The following is a 17,754-nucleotide window of genomic DNA, read 5'->3' on the forward strand; positions in this document are numbered from 1 at the left end:
CACAGATAATCCGTATGCAAAAGTTATGTTTGAATTTTTCTATAACCATTACAAAAGTGAGAACATTGTGGTTCTCAAATGTGTTTGTATTACAAGAGTCGCCCATCTAACAAATCTGGCAGAAGTGAAGAAACAAAGATGTTTAGCACATACACACATTGTAGATGCTTACGTACACCAGAGATGTTGCTTTATTTGAATCAAAGAAGATGGCGATAGGAACTGATAACATTCTTTAATGTTGTTGTGTTGTGTTTTGTCAAAATAATAAAAAGTTTGGGCAAATGTTTAATAATTTTTCTTAAATGAATGGGATGTGGTCACCCTGCTCTCTTTCCCATGCAAGGATTAGCATGAATTTACAGGAGTCTTAAAACAAAAACGGCCAAACAAACAAAATGTGAATGGTTTCATCTGCTATCTGACAACACTGTATCACAGGGTTGACACAAAGTTCCACTAAAATAAATATCTCAAAGAGAAAAACTGTAACTTAATTTCTTAATTTTCATTTGTTCCTACTATGATGACACCACACAAAGATCACCTAAAAACGTACAGTCCAACAAACAAATTGTGAATGGCCATCCAAAATCTTGATATGGCTAAATGTCACAAAACATTGTGATTCTTAGATGTGACACATCCTTGACATAATCTGTTGGCATGCAAAAATAGTCATAAATGTTTTAGCACGGCTATTTACACAAATAGTATGAGAACTGTCGTGTCACTTGCATAGAAAATTCATTACCGGTTTATCAGGGTCAAAAGGAAATGATGATAGTTGAAACATCCTTAGCTTGTACATTTCTTTCATTTTGAAAATCACAGCTGCTGGTGCTTAAATTTTTTTAGTAAACCATTTAACATTACATGATGCCTACAAAATAGTCAAATAGTCAAAGTGTATGATTTCTGTTCTAGGTAAGATCATTTCTTATAAAGATCATTTATAAGATTCATCGTTTTATAGGCCTGGGTAAATAATTAGAAAATAGTATTTCTGTCGAATGAGAAAAGTTCAGTCATGGATTTAAGATGTAGAAATGATGTTTCTGTGAAACACATCCAAAGAGTTTTCTACTCGTGTGAAAAAAGCACTTGTGTGCATAAATGATCTAAAGAAACAATGTTGGTCATCAGGTTATTAAAAAAATAATTAAGACAATAGACAGTGTGCCTTGCTTTAGTGACACACAATGTATAATCTTTTAAACATGTTTAAAATGGTAGGTGTAATTATTTTACTGAGTTTAAGTAAAATGTATATTTGTTCATTTACAGTACACATACTATCTACAGGTTAGATTATTAAATGAAAAAATTTCTTACATAACACAAAGTAAAAACATCAAATACGATTTTGCTCATAATTAAAATTTAGTTTACTCAGTTTTACTGTGTGTGTGTGTGGTTCAGGTATACCCCATGTTATGGGGGACAATGATGGCAATATCCAAAATCCTTGGGGATTGTTTTTGTCCCCGTGGGGAAACAAGTTTATAAATCATACAGAATGAAGTGTTTTTGAAAATCTTAAAATGAACAAAATTTTCTGTAAGGGGATAGGTTTATGTGTAAGGTTGATGTATGGTGATGCAAAATACAATTTGTACAGTATAAAAAACCATTACGTCTACGGGATGTCCCATAGAACATGGAAACCCAATGTGTGTGTGTGTGTGTGTGTGTGTGTGTGTTTTAAAGTTGGTTTTAAATTGAACGTGAGATTTCAACTCCTTTTACACATCACATATTATGGATAGTATTTTCTTAACATTAATGAATGCCTGTTTGATTTTATTAATTTCAGATAACATTAAATTATTTATCTCTTCATTGGCTTGGTTAGTTGCTGATTTAAATAATTCTCTCTCTCTCTCTCACTCTCTCTCTCTGACTTGTCATAGAAGTCATAAAACCTAGTGTCCTACATAAAAGACAACATTGATGTTTCTAAGATGTTAAGTCGGTACTTCCTTTTTTCCTGTTGCATTTCCTAAAATAAAAATAAAATTCTCACCTGGAAAGACTCCAGTCATCCTCCTCCTTTTCAGAGGTGGATGTAGACGTGGAGCATGTGGCCTGTAGGTGTCTAGGTATCAACATATACCATATAGATCAAACAAACATTGATCCTGTCAAGGCGTCAATACACTCACTTTTACTCAGCCATTTTTTTTCCAGGAAGAACCCAAACACCCCCTGACTGGAAGTGGGTAACATGTCAGGAAGAACTTCACAGAAACCCCCACAGCTCTGGTTACAGATACAACCATTATATATCCAGTAATAAACGCAACACAAGTCAAATCTGAGACATGTTTGATCTTTTGATTTACACACACCTCTGTCATGTCAATCAAGGGTGACAGGACCCAGTGACATGGCAACCGCTTTGACAGACAGGCCATATAGTCATAAATCAATTCAAACTGACCATGTACACTTTTGACTACCTGTCAGTCTACGCTGACTGCACGTACATAAATCAGGCCATAAATCAGGGTCATAAATCATCAAGATTTGAGACAAAGGATATGATAATACTACTGTCATCTCATTTATCACCAGTAAAATATGGAGCGCCACAAGGATCCGTCCTAGGTCCCCTTCTATTATTAATATACATGTTGCCCCTTGGTAATATTATTAGAAAATACTGTAATATTAGTTTCCACTGTTATGCTGATTATACTCAGCTATATATCTCAATGAGACCAGATTAAACTTCTAAATTATCTAAACTTACAGAGTGTGTTGAAAATGTAAATGATTGGATAAGCAATAATTTTTTCCTATTAAATTCGGGTACGACAGAGATATTCATTATTCGACCAAAAAACTGTACTCAGAATCTAGTAGACTACAGTTTGCAACTAGACGGATGTACTGCTACTTCCTCTACAGTTAAAAATCTGGGTGTTATATAGCTGTGAAATATGTTATCTGTTTCTGATGCAGAAAAGCTAGTTCATGCATTCATGATCTCTAGACTGGACTATTGTAATGCACTTCTAGGTGGTTGTCCTGCTTCTTCAATAAACAAGCTACAGGTAGTCCAAAATGCAGCAGCTAGAGTCCTTACCAGGCCAAGAAAATATGATCATATTACCCCAATTTTACAGTCTCTGCACTCGCTAAGTTCTGTATCAGTTAAAAAAATATCATTACTTACCTATAATGCCCTAAATGGTTTAGCTCCTGCGCACCTAACTAGCCTTATACCACGTTACAATCCATCACGCTCCCTAAGGTCACAAAACGCTGGACTTTTGGTAGTTCCTAGGATAGAAAAGTCCACTAAAGGAGGTAGAGCTTTTTCACATTTGGCTCCCAAACTTTGGAATAGCCTTCCTAATGATGTTTAGGGTTTAGACACACTCTCTCTGTTTAAATCTCTTTCAACAAGCATTCAAATAAAGCATCTCAGAATGGATCCAGAACACCTGTGAAGAGATGATGCTGACCCCTCAGAGAGACCTCAGATGATGCTAACCCTGAATCAACAAACTGAACTAACAAATATTGCTAAGTGTTATTGCATCATATACTGTAATAATTGCTGTTAATAATGTTAATCGTCTGGCTAACTACGTCTTGTATTAATTTTTCAGAAAAATCCTGTCATATGTACATAAACTAACAGTCACCACTTATAAGCTACTACTAAATATTGTAGAAACTTAATTTTCTGTAAAGTTGCTTTGCAATGATTTGTATCATAAAAAGCGCTATACAAATAAACTTGAATTGAATAATACTTGCTAATTGTTAAAATTATGGAAATCAATTTGAAATATCACAACTATCACAAAAGATAGGGTACAGTAGGGTTTGCTGAGAAACAAATTTTCCTGGCAATTTTACATGGCAGTTCGTGTTGGTGTGTAAAAGCAAATGAGTTATTTTGAAACATCAAGACAAAACACGAGTCTTTCTTCACTGAGGTTAATATAACCATTCTGAGAAGGTCATACATTAGGCTTTGGCACCTAGACAGTGCAATATAATACTTCTAATCTACTTCTACTGCTATAATCACTAAAAGCTGTCCTTCATTGCACTTCAGTTTATCACGATCTTACAATGTTCTGTTAATCAACCAAGCTGTCTGCACTGCACAATGAATTTCTTATTTACATCTTATCTACATTTTGTTATAATGAGAACAGGGTTTACTAGTCAGGATTCCAACTTGGGATACCCATAGTGTCAACTCAGTGATCACTTCCACTGAAAAGTACAGTAATGACATTTTGATGAAACATTGCAAGGTCAGAATATATATATATATATATCTTTTTATAAAAAAAAAAAAAAAAAGAAAACAAATGCAAAGGATTAATAAATTGCATGAAGCAAGAAAAAGTGCACTGTTAGTGTTAATGAAGTAATCTGTCCCAACATGCCTTTAAATGGGGTATCAGTATGTACTATTCCTGAACCTACGGTTGAAATGAGATTGTTGGAAGCCCCAAAAAAGAAAGAAATACTAGTTATGAAATCAATGTTTTTATGATAATTTTTTTTTAAATTCTTTTATACAGATCTGTACAGATGGATCTCAATATCCACTCAATCCTCAATCCTCCTGTGGGCACAGGAGTGTATGTGAGCATAGTTTTTTTGTTTAAGACTAAAAGTAATTTTAAGGTTAAGTGGCAAATTGTCCTTATATTTGACATAATTGACTGCTATAATTGTAGGATTGCAATGGGTAGAACAGATTGAGCCAAATACAAATACAAAAGTTTTAATTTGGTCAGATTCTTCTTCAGCTGTTAAAAGTATAGTCAACAAAAACTAATAGAGAAGACCTGCTAGTAGAAATGTATACATTACTGTACAGACTGAAAATAGAGGGTATTATATACTTTTGTTGGGTAATGGCACATATCGGGATGGTAGGGAATGAATCAGTTGATAAGTTAGAAAAAGAAGCATTAAAGAAAAACTTAGTGGGTGTTAAGGTATCTTTGGAAAAAAGTGAAAGTGAAGTGACATTCAGCCAAGTATGGTGACCCATACTCAGAATTCGTGCTCTGCATTTAACCCATCCGAAGTGCACACACACAGAGCAGTGAACACACACACACACACTGTGAACACACATCCAGAGCAGTGGGCAGCCATTTATGCTGCGGCACCCGGGGAGCAGTTGGGGGTTCGATGCCTTGCTCAAGGGCACCTAAGTCATGGTATTGAAGGTGGAGAGAGAACTGTACATGCACTCCTCCCACCCACAATTCCTGCCGGCCCGATACTCGAACTCACAATCCTTCAATTGGGAGTCCAACTCTCTAACCATTAGGCCACGACTTAGAGATAATATCAGGAAAATAGTAAGAATATGGCAACAAAGATAGTAAATAATAGTAGCACAGGTAGTTGGTATTATAATATTGTAAACATAGTTTTATGGAAGGCAAAGAAAGGAAGAAGTAATGATTTCTAGATTTAGGGACACCAGGACTAAATTCAACACTTGCTTTAATGGGGAAGCATCAAAATGGTATGTGTGATGAATCTGATGTTTTTGAAACAGTAGAGCATGTGTTTTTTAAATGTAGTAAATACACTCATCAGCATAACAGTCTTTTTATCCATATGAGGAACAGAACAGTAAGCGTAGTGGACCTTCTGGGAAAGGGTTTGAGTGATAACCGGATATTAAAGGTGGTTTTAACATTTTTAGAGCGTACAGGACTAGACAACAGGATGCAGTGTTTGAGGATGAGGATCATAATGCTTCTTCTGAACACGCAGCACCAGATGGAGACTGGGCTCTGATCCTCTGGGGTGGGTGGGGCATTACATTTTTTTATTTCTGTGCACAAGATATACAGTAGGTGGCGGTAATACTCATAAGGAGTGAACGGCCATTGAACAAAAAGAAGAAGAAGAAGAGGTCCTCAACGCTCTCCTTCTTCCCGTCACATCCAGGTTGCTCGAGGCTAACGACCATCGGAATGAAAATGTCGTCGTCTTTATTCAACATTGCCCTGGTTTCTTTTATATTGATTTTTATTGCGTCACATATCGGAGAGGTGTTAACCGATGGCAATGGACGAGGTAAAAAATCTATAAATTCAGACATTTGATCAAATAAAACCTATCAACGCTAGCCGTGCTAACGTTAGACCACCGGCTTCTGACCCGGAACGCGGATCTAATGTAACGTTAACTCCCGAATGACCGAGATAAATCTCAGAACCATCTCAATGAGGCTGAATGTCTACTGCTTAAAATATCTATTGCTGTATAAGTGAAAGAGTATGTTTTCTTAAAAGTTGAGCTCACAATATAAACTTCAGTTAATGGGATTTTGCATCTTAAATAAGAATAGTGATCATAAATGATCAGATGTTATTCAGATGTAAAATGATGCACTTTGACAGACCTGCTTCTGTCATTGCATTGTTTTATTGGACAAAAGACCATGAGATCTTTGATCACAGGTGCATTGTTGCAGATGTCTTTGTTCTGTGGTTGTAGTCGTGGCTTGTTCGAACAGGTTCACTTGTTCCTAACCGGATGTATCATGTTAAATATCTATAATGGATGTGTATGTGTGTATTCAAGGATTCGGGGACCATATTAACTGGCGGAGCCTTGAAGATGGGAAGAAGGAGGCAGAAGCAAGGTACATATGGTGTAATCTTCTCCTTCAATATCATTTGTGACATTGTAGTTTAGGTATTTCTATAAAAGGTAGGTCTATGCCAGACTTAAATTCTCCCATTTCTCAATTTTTTTTTCTATATTCTCCTTTATTATACTGTGTAAGCCTTTGAATTAATTGTTTTAAAAGGGATTTAAAAAATGTTATTCTGATCTTGCTCCAGTGGACTCCCTCTTATGGTCATTATTCACAAGACTTGGTGTGGAGCCTGTAAAGGTATGATATATATAAATATATAAAGGTTTGTGTGTGTGTGTATGTGTGTATATATATATATATATATATATATATACACACACATACACATACACAGGTGTTGGTCGTATACTTAGAATATAATCAAAAAGTTGATTTATTTCACTAATTCCATTCAAAAAGTGAAACTTGTATATTATATTCATTCATTACACCCAGACTGATATATTTCAAATGTTTATTTATTTAAATTTTGATGATTATAACTGACAACTGAGGAAAATCCCAAATTCAGTATCTCAGAAAATTTGAATATAACTTAAGACCAATACAAAGAAAGGATTATTAGAAATCTTGGCATACTAAAAAGTATAAAAATTTAAATTATGAGCATGTACAGCTTTGACTGAATTACTGCAGCAATGCGGCATGGCATGGAGTCGATCAGTCTGTGGCACTGCTCAGGTGTTATGAGAGCCCAGGTTGCTCTGATAGTGGATTTTAGCTCTTCTGCATTGTTGGGTCTGGCATATCGCATTTTCCTCTTCACAATAGCCCATAGGTTTTCTACGGGGTTAAGGTCAGGCGAGTTTGCTGGCCGATTAAGAACAGGGATACCATAGTCCTTAAACCAGGTACTGGATGCTTTAGCACTGTGTGCAGGGGCCAAGTCCTGTTTTGAAAATGAAATCTGCATCTCCATAAAGTTGGTCAGCAGAAGGAAGCATGAAGTACTCTAAAACTTCCTGGTATACGGCTGTGTTGACCTTGGACCTCAGAAAACACAGTGGACCAACACCAGCAGATGACATGGCATCCCAAACCATCACTGACTGTGGAAACTTTACACTGGACCTCAAGCAACATGGATTGTGTGCCTCTCCTCTCTTCTTCCAGACTCTGGGACCCTGATTTCCAAAGGAAATGCTAAATTTACTTTCATCAGAGAATATAACTTTGGACCACTCAGCAGCAGTCCAGTCCTTTTTGAAGCGAGATGCTTCTGATGCTGTCTGTTGTTCAAGAGTGGCTTGACACAAGGAATGCGACAGCTGAAAGCCATGTCTTGCATACGTCTGTGCGTAATGGTTCTTGAAGCACTGACTCCAGCTGCAGTCCACTCTTTGTGAATCTCCCCCACATTTTTGAATGTTTTGTTTCACAATCCTCTTCAAGGTTATCCCTATTGCTTGTACACTTTTTTCTACCACATCTTTTCCTTCCCTTCGCCTCTCTATTAATTTGCTTGGACACAGAGCTCTGTGAACAGTCAGCCTCTTTTTCAATGACCTTTTGTGTCTTGTCTTCCTTGTGCAAGATGTCAATGGTCATCTTTTGGACAACTGTCAAGTCAGCAGTCTTCCCCATGATTGTGTAGCCTACAGAACTAGACTGAGAGACCATTTAAAGGCTTTGCAGGTGTTTCGAGTTAATTAGCTGATTAGGATGTGGCATCAGGTGTCTTCAATATTGAACCTTTTTACAATATTCTAATTTTCTGAGATGATGTATTTGGGATTTTTCTTATTTGTCCGCTATAAACATCAAAATTAAAAGAAATAAACATTTGAAATATAGCAGTCTGTGTGTAATGAATGAATATAATATACAAGTTTAACTTTTTGAATGGAATTAGTGAAATAATTCAACTATTTTATGACATGCTAATTATATGACCAGCACCTGTGTGTGTGTGTGTGTGTGTGTGTGTGTGTATGTATGTATGTATGTGTATATATATATATATAATATAAATATAAATTTTAAAGGTTGTGTTTCTGATGTATGAATGGCTTATTCTGTTATAGGGCTGTGCAAAAAATCAAATGCGATTTTCATGCGCATCTTGTCAGTAAAGGCACTCCTGTGATTAGTAGTATATATCCAGCATGTGCGTTCAGATCAGGATTGCCAGGTTTTCAAAACAAAACCTGCCAAATTACTTCTCAAAACTAGCTAAATCGCGTTTCATTCCGGGCGATAAAATACAAAAACCAAGTCCGCGGTTGTTTTTCATGTCCGCGGGTTGAAGCGACCCTAATACCAATAACGTGATGTTTAGCCCCTAAAATGCAAATTTTACACAGGGAACCCTGCCAAAAAACGTGTATTTTAACCCCGGGACGCAATTTTTCATCGGGGAACTTCCTGGAAACGCGGTTTTTGGAGTAGTTTTGAGAAGCAAGTGGGCAGGATTTGTTTTGAAAACCTGGCAACCCTGATCTGAACTCACGTGCTGGAGATGTACTTGTTATCACAGGAGCGCCTTTACTGACGTGATGCACATGAAAATCGCATTCGATTTTTTGCACAGCCCTATTCTGTTACTTCAAAGTGTACAGATGATTAATGATGTTTTCAAAATAACTTTAGCTTTAAAGCCCAAGTTTGCTGAATCAAAGGACATCTCCGAGTTGGCTCACAATTTTGTCATGATTAACTTGGAGGTAAGGAGCTCCTCTTCACATTATTTATGTTATGCTTTTCACAAATGCATATTTTATTTCTATCAGAGAGGGTTAAGGGGGTCACACACCAGATGAGAAGCGCAGCGCCACATCATGTTGCGCCATGTCTTTAAGATCCAAACACATTTTCTATGAGTGTATGCACACCGGTGGCGCCATTCGGCATCTGTCCGTGGTGCCCAGCTATGATTTAGGATGCTGTTCAAATTCCTGCCATGCAGCAGAGCACCATCTGCATAGTTTTATGTTAAATAAGCTAGAAATTGGGCTTGTGCGTATAGAATGTGCATGTCAGGTGTGCGATACCTAGAGATGTCCTAAATGCAGTGCAGCTCTTCTCGTCCGGTGTGCGACCATCTTTAGATGATTATAATGTGGGTTTTTTTTTTTTCCTTGTATACTTTTTTCCTGTAATTAGGGGTTCAAGCGTATAGACTAGGGATAGGCAACTCTGGTCCTGGAGGGCCATTATCCTGCAGAGCTTAGCTTCAGCCCTCATAAAAACTCACCTGCCTGTATCTATCTAGTAATCCCAAAAACACTGATTGCCTTGTTCAGGTGTGGAGGTTGGAGCTAAAGTCTGCAGGATAGTGGCCCTCCAGGACCGGAGTTGCCTATCTCTGATATAGACCAAACCATAAGGCCTAGAGACCTGAAACTTGGCCAGATGGTAAAGCTCAATTTGGGGAGAAGTCAAAGGGCTCTGCCACATTGGTGGACCTAGAAGGTGGAAAAAAACATAAAAACTTCTATAACTACACAACCGATGGTCCAATTGACTTGAAAATAGGTATGCAGTTTCTTTGTCCAAAGTGGCACAAGTGTCTAGGACATTTGCGCATCTCAAAAAACATGGCCACCATTGGCCAAACAATTTTAAGCACCTGTTAGACAAGGTTAACGGAGGTTGATCGAAATATCCCTGAAGGTCTGTAAGAAATGTGAAAGAAATCGGTCACTGGATAGTGCAAATGATTTTTATGGCTCTGTAATCGCGTGGTTTTACTATAAAGGGGTCATTTAGAAAAGGGGCATGGCCAAATATACCCAAAAGCCTATAAAATCTAAACGAAAATTCAAAACTTGGTCAAAATGTGTCAGATGCATAGACAGTAAAAGAAATGGACACAGCGTCCCCATTGGATTCAATGGAGACAAGTGAAGTAAATTAGAAGCACGGACTTCCTGGGAGTCGGGCGTACTGCGCAGACTCAAACTGAGCTTGTTTCTCACGTGACATCTACGTCATCATGTAAATCCTCTAATTGACTTCACTTGTCTCCGTTGAAAAAAAAAAAAGCCCACATTATAATCATCTAAAGATGGTCGCACACCGCACGAGAATCTCCAGGTATCGCACACCTGACATGCACATTCTATACGCACAAGCCCAATTTCTAGCTTATTTTAAAAAATAATTACACCGGCGAGTAATTATCTCCCTTGACTTAATGCTTCCACGTCCCCCCGATAGCCTCATAGACAGTAAAAGATTGTCTGCGAGCGTCTCCTCCTGTCCATACGGTAATTTCTCTACTGTGCGACAGAGAGTCGCTGGTTATGACGTAGGGATGGGACGATAACCGGTTTTATCGATAACCGTGATAAAATGTGCTGAAGGTTAGTAATATCGTTTAAAAATGAATTATCATTAAAACCGTGTTTGATTATCGCGGTTTTAATAACTCGCTATTAAATCATGTCCAGCCAGCAACAGTCTGACGCAAGCGCAGCGCACAATGTTTTTTTGTTTTTTTTCGAGAAGGAATGGCGAAAGTCGGTGACTTTTCTATGCTTTTCTATGCTTCTACACTTTTCATTGTAAGGAAGGAAATGCCACAGAATTTAATCTTTCTTTAAATTAAGTGCATAGAGTTGCTTGTTTTATTAGTTGTTTGTTGATTATTAAATATAAAACTTGCTGAAATGTTTTCAGTGTGAGCATCAACTATTTGTGAACACTTTCATCTCGTTTCAACAAAACCGTGATAATATTGATAATCGTGATAATTTTAGTCACTATAATCGTGATATTAAATTTTCATACGATCCCATCCCTATTATGACGCTATCGTTAGCCTATTTTTTACAAAAACTGCTTCTACGGGACCATAACGTAAGATACAAGGTAATGGAGCCTTTTATACATTTTCGTATTTCTTTAGAAATAATTAATGGACAAATAGAGTCTTTAAACGCCTCAGATGTAAAGTTATTAGCTGTCAAAGTGACGCCAAAATGAATGGGAGTCAATGGAATGCTAACAGCAGGTGGGGGTCCGCTAATCAATGGTGGCACCCAGGGGTGCTTCAGAAAAATGAAACCCTGCCCCCCGGTCAGATGTATCTTTACAAGAATGCTAAGTTAAATGGAGATTGAACCATAGGTGGCGCTATAACATTTAAAAAGGCCTTAAAAAACATATTTCTATAGAAAATTACCTCAAATTGTAGAACATGTTCATATATTCACACAAACACAAGATTTTCATATCATATGATAGATCTCCTCGGCCGATAGCAATATTAGGGAGCAAAAAAAAAAAAAGGCCAATATTGATATATCAGCTGATATTCTTTGTGTATATTACAGCACAGTACCAGTCAAAAGTTTGAACACTTTCCCATTCATGTGTCCAAACATTTGACTGGTACTATATATAGAATACAGTATATACATAAACAGAATAAGGGCTCGGCGATATATTGAATATTAGCAATAATATCAGAATAATTTTGACGATGATATAAAATTAGAAAATATTGGGAATATCAAATACTTCAAATTCAAGCATACTTTCCCAAAAGAATGCACAAATGTCCAAAAAAGGAATGTAACCGCGGACTGCTCTACACGCCTCTACTATGAGAGCGGTTGCCAGATAGCAAGAGTTTCAATCCATGAATCAGAGCTTTGCTGTTACAAGGATACAGTTTTTGGCCGGTGTTTGCTTATTTTAAGCAGTCTGGCAACCATGCGCACGTGCTTACTACTCATTGCGGAAGCACTGCTGACGATGATCTGAAAACACTGACAAGCTGGAGTTTAGCGATCTAATAAAACCGTCGTTCAACCATGTGTTCTGTGATGAGATTGTGATCGCTGAATAAATGCACTTACTCGACCGCTGTTGTTTGAATAGAGAAACAGAGACTTATGGCCATTTGGAATTACTATTAGGGAATTTCACTTTTATATTTTCCAGTTTTCATAATATAGACAGATGGAGTTTAAAAGTCTTTGGTATTCATTTATATATATTTATATATAAGAAATAGCTATGTACTTTTTACTATGATTTTTTTAACTGCTTAAATTAGCGGTTTAATCTTTTTTTCTTTTTTTTGTGGGCAAAAGAAAATCATGTTTTTTTTATTATTTAAATGCAAATGCAAACATATTGAGATGTATATCGAATATTGTAAAAAAAAATTGACAATATCGAGATATCATTTTTTTTTATATATATCGCCTAGTCCTAAACAGAATATATATACATAAACATTTTTTTTGCAATGATCACTCAAATATGGTGATGAAATGCACAAAAACTAGCCCAGTCACATTTCGAGGAGGGTTCCCCATTAAAAATCTCATTCTAGTGTGTAAAATACACGTTTTTCGCCAGGGATCCTCCTGTTAAATTAGCATTTCATGGGCTAAATATCACGTTATTGGGGTTGCTTCAACCCACGGAAACCATGTTAAAGTAGCCCAATTCATCACTGTTCACAGGGCACTTACGGTCGAATAAGACAACTCTTGAATGCTGCTGCCTGAACAAGAGACCTCCTTATTGAAGTGAAAGTGTTGACTAGTGTCACTATCTTGTAATAAAATTCGGGGGATCCCTTCAGCTCGAGGAGCCCTGTCGAATGCCACCCACCACGTGTCTTGTAGCTTCCCAGGATCGCTAGTTCGGTCGGGTGTGCGATATGGACCAAAACACGATTTCTTTGATCAATTTTGCAATTTTGATTTTAATCACGATTTTAACATACACAGACATGCTTTAATCATAAATGCATTCAGTATGAATTTGAAACATATTTCCAAAAGAAAACCAATTAGAGCTTTATCAAAAAGTCAAAAATAATCACCTAAGTGAAGGTGTGAAAAAATAGAAAAAAAAAATAGAACTCATTGTAGCGGTGACTCAGGTGTTGAAATATTTTTTGCACCAGGTTCACACATACACTGTCTGCAGTACGTATACAGTATGTGTATGCGGTGCAGAAGCAGCGGCGAGAGCGCATTATTGTAACGCGAAAGCACATTAAAATAATATGCTCACACGAATCTCTCCGCTCACACGCTGATTTCCTTTGCTCTAACATAAAACCAGATGCGCGCTCAGATACACGCTGCTCTCACCCATAGATTTCAATTAATCGCACAGACCTAATTATGATTTACGGTGAGACTTGAAAATTGCATTCTAAAGAGAAGACATTTTTGTTACCTATCATTTACTTAAAATCTCTGTTTCTACAAAAAAATGTGCTTGTATGTGTAAGTATGCTTTCTTTTGTATTAAGTATTATAATTAAGCCCTTTCATTTCTGGCTGATTATGTGTGTGTTGCAAGATTCTTCATCATGAATTGTGTTGTAATGTCAGTCCAAAATTTCAGGTTGGCCTAGACCATAACAGCTTAGATGTAATAAAGGCCTTAAAGTGCTTGAACCCTGGTAATCGCTGCTTGCAGCTATATTATTTTCTTGCATTATTTTTTAATTTTTTTGGTTGAAACCACATGTAGTAATAAATACATATATTGTCATGTCAAGTAAGTGTGTTATTTTATTTCACATTCTGATTACATGTCCCATGTGGCTATAGGATGAAGAGGAGCCAAAAGATGAGGCCTTCAGCCCAGATGGCGGATACATTCCAAGAATACTTTTCCTTGGTAGGACATATACATAAACCGCCCATGCAAATGCACTAGTTTAGAACATCAAACATTGATTAGAAGTAGACTCTTCAATTTTTGTGGTGGTAGTAAGAGTCAGTCATCTTATGGTTGTGGAAAAGTTTTTACCAATAACCAGAAGAATATGATTCCATTTAACCATGGGACAGTTGGAGAATTGCAGAAACACATTACGGTTAAATATTGTGATTCTACAATAGTATCAGTAGCATGACGTTTTACTCTTGTGTGATGCTACATCCACACCTGAAGGTGTCAGTAAATGATCAAGGTGACTATCACACAACATGGATGGAAAAATATTTTTTTCTTCTTTTGTAGATCCTACTGGTAAAGTACACTCAGAGATCACGAACAAGAATGGGAACCCCAACTACAAGTACTTCTACAGCAATGCAGATCAAGGTAAGAAATTCTAAGAATTTTTTTTTTTAAAGACAAGCACACACATTTTATTCATTTATTATCGCCCATGTTTTTAGCAGTGCTGTTTTTGGAAGCACCTTTAATTTTTCCCATAGTTAAACTTGTGCACAATTGAGCAGAATAATTTTTTTTGGATAAGACAAAATGCGCATAAACTACGCATTTACCTAATTAATTTCTACATGTGCATCGAAAAAGTCATGTGACTTTGCACGATGGGACGGTAACATGAGTAGCAGCAGACCAATCTCGCTGCCCAGCTTCTGAAATGTTGTTATGCTCATTCTGAAATCCCTGAGCAAAGTCGGTCGTCAAAGTATGTCTGTATAACCCCTGTTTCACACCGCAAGCGTGAGCGGCGAGCGAGCAGTGCGTCCGCGCAACTACACCGTCACTGCAGCAGCAGACTCTCACAAGTATTCACACTGGAAGCGTATAAGTACAGCATCACAGCAGCGGCTGCAAAGCGTGTTCGGCAGACAGTATAACCATTTCAAACAATGGGTATAATTCTTTCAACATTTGTTTTTATAACAATACACCATACTTTCACCCAAAACGATTAATTAAAAAGTTTAAATGGGTAAATACATATTTGTTATACTTAATTTTCTTTTCTGGCATAATTGTTAAAACACTAGACATTGTCGTTGTTGTTAAAACTCTTGGCATGCTTATTCTGTGCATTTTGAACAAGTTTTGTGTAAAATCATATTTATTTTTCCATCAAAAGTGTGCTTTCACTTTAATTGAGCGTGAGCAGCACAGCAAAAATAGACCGGACGCCGAAATCCCCGCTTCACTGCTATTCATGCGACGCTCCTGCTTGATGCTCACGCGCTGCTCCTGGTCCCGGTGTGAATGCACTCATTGATTAACATGGACGCCGAAAAAAATATGCGCTGCTCGAGCGCCGCTCACGCTTGCGGTGTGAAACAGGGGTAACTGTCTTACATGACTGCATTCCCAAACAGCAGCATCCAGCTCCAAAAGCAATGACTGCATTTATTGTGTTTCTTCTGCTCACTCTGAGGTGCATTTTTTTTTTTCTTTTTATCATATGAAAATTATTATATTCAGTGGCTTCTCCTAGTTTTCTTAGTGATATTTAGAGCTAGTTTACCAGAAAGTTACCATTTTGTTCTATTTGACTCGTTGGATGGAAACTGTGCTTTTTTTTTTAAAGCTTCATTCAAATATTTATTCCATATATTTAAAAAAAATTAATTGGTTTGAGAGCGTGGTACACTGATGCTTCATGGGAGTGGGTGGAGCTTATCGTTCATTTGGTGCGATTTGATCACTGCGACACTGGTGGAAATTTCTTTACAGCCCAATGGGTAATGCAGTTTTTCACTAGGGATTCCATTTTTAAAACATAACTTCAATTATGCGAAGTGGATGTGTCGACAAAAGCATAACACTTTCATTAACAAAGCTTACAGTAGGTCTGCCTTTACAAGTTAAGTTAATGCTCAAAATGAATTTCCCTATGGATAAAAACAAATGGCATTTTTATTTCTGGAATCTGACTGTTGCACTCTGTAGAACAGCAACATAATAGTTATGACGTAAAATTTGGCTCAAATATTTTACAGTATATTAAAAAATGTTGCTGTCATGCACAATATAGCATTATTTACATGTTCCATAATGCAATGTATTGACTTGATCTGTTTCTGAAATGAATAGTTTTTGCTGGCTTTGCTTCTAATAGCAAACTTTCCAATGGCTATGCAAAACAGGGCTGACTGTGTGTGCAGTCTGAATTTGAAAGACAAATGAGATTTTAGGTGCAATGTGAACAAAATGAGCGAGATGTCTCTTGACCACATTTCTCTTCTGTGTGCAGTTGTGGCTAGCATGAAGGAAGCTCAAGACAAGCTGACTGGCGATTCCTTCAGGACTGCTCACATTGGGGATGAACTCTAAGAAGGGCAGAAGCGGCATGGAAAAATCTCAGCCCGAATACTGCATCACCTTGCTGGCCACATTAGATCCATCCATCCATCCATCTCCAACCTCAACTCCATCTGTAATTTCATTTGATCTGCTATAGCACAAGACAAGCTTCAAAAATGAAGGAATTTATAATGCATTCATGGATTACATTTTAAAGCATCACAGCTTGTGGTGGATTGGCTTATTACTTTGAGAACCAAAGCATACTTAATGTCCATGTTACATAAAGGGTGCTAAAAGTTTTTTTCGTCTAGCATTTCAAAAATTTAAAGCTGACGTGTCCATATTGATTTTTGATATTGAAAACAATCGCCCCTTTTGACTGCATTCTTAAGGCACATTTCTTTTGTTAAGAAACATGCCAGTAAGGCAATTCTCATGTGCTTCCAAGCCATATCTTGCAAGCTGTGGTAAAACTGATCCAGTTACCCAGTCACGTTTCTGAAGAGCTTTATAATCCCTAAACTGTACCCACCTAAATAATATTATGTATGTTTTCATGAGTGTACCAGTTCTATTATGTTAAAAGTTATTAGAAATGCTAACAGTGTCTCTTAAACTTGCCAAGTTTTAGTCCTCAATACATGGAGTCGCCTTTCATTTTAAAGACAGATTTTTACTATTGACAATACCTGTGAATTAATGCCTGTAATGTGAACTGGTACTTTTTTTCCTTTTTGGGATAGAGAGGGAATTGTCTGTCTTCGCCATATTGTATTTTTTACCAGTATGTAAAATGAAATACAAATAAAGTTGATTTAATATTCAAATATAGTTATTTCAATGTTAACTTGCAGAGTAGAGTCACCGATACTTAAATCTATTATAATTTAGCAATACGTTTCCAAAGGGTACTTTATGGATCGAAATATCACCTGGTCTAATTAGTGGAAAACTAACTTAATTAATGGCTGCATGGTGTTAAAACTCGTCCTACAATGAACCCATTTGTAAACCAAAAAAAAAAAAAGTGTTTCATATTTAAGGATCCCTAAACTGCTTTTCAAAGGACTTAATATTTAAAGCTTTTTTCCTTCAGGATGCATTACGTTTACTAAAAGTGACAGAAATTTTGTTAT

At 36.9% G+C, this 17,754-nt stretch overlaps 1 protein-coding gene across 1 annotated transcript; it reads left to right on the forward strand.

The window, feature by feature from the left end:
• Positions 1-5,865: 5,865 nt before the first annotated feature.
• Positions 5,866-17,445, forward strand: txndc12 (thioredoxin domain containing 12 (endoplasmic reticulum)). The gene is made up of 7 exons (XM_059502329.1): positions 5,866-6,078; positions 6,589-6,649; positions 6,852-6,904; positions 9,257-9,330; positions 14,194-14,263; positions 14,609-14,692; positions 16,566-17,445. Exons 1-7 carry the CDS (start codon positions 5,976-5,978, stop codon positions 16,643-16,645), a joined length of 525 nt encoding a protein of 174 aa, XP_059358312.1. The 5' UTR covers positions 5,866-5,975; the 3' UTR covers positions 16,646-17,445.
• The last annotated feature ends 309 nt before the right edge of the window (positions 17,446-17,754 follow it).

The sequence above is a fragment of the Carassius carassius genome, chromosome 20 (genome assembly GCF_963082965.1).
Source record: "Carassius carassius chromosome 20, fCarCar2.1, whole genome shotgun sequence".
Classification (NCBI taxonomy): domain Eukaryota; kingdom Metazoa; phylum Chordata; class Actinopteri; order Cypriniformes; family Cyprinidae; genus Carassius; species Carassius carassius.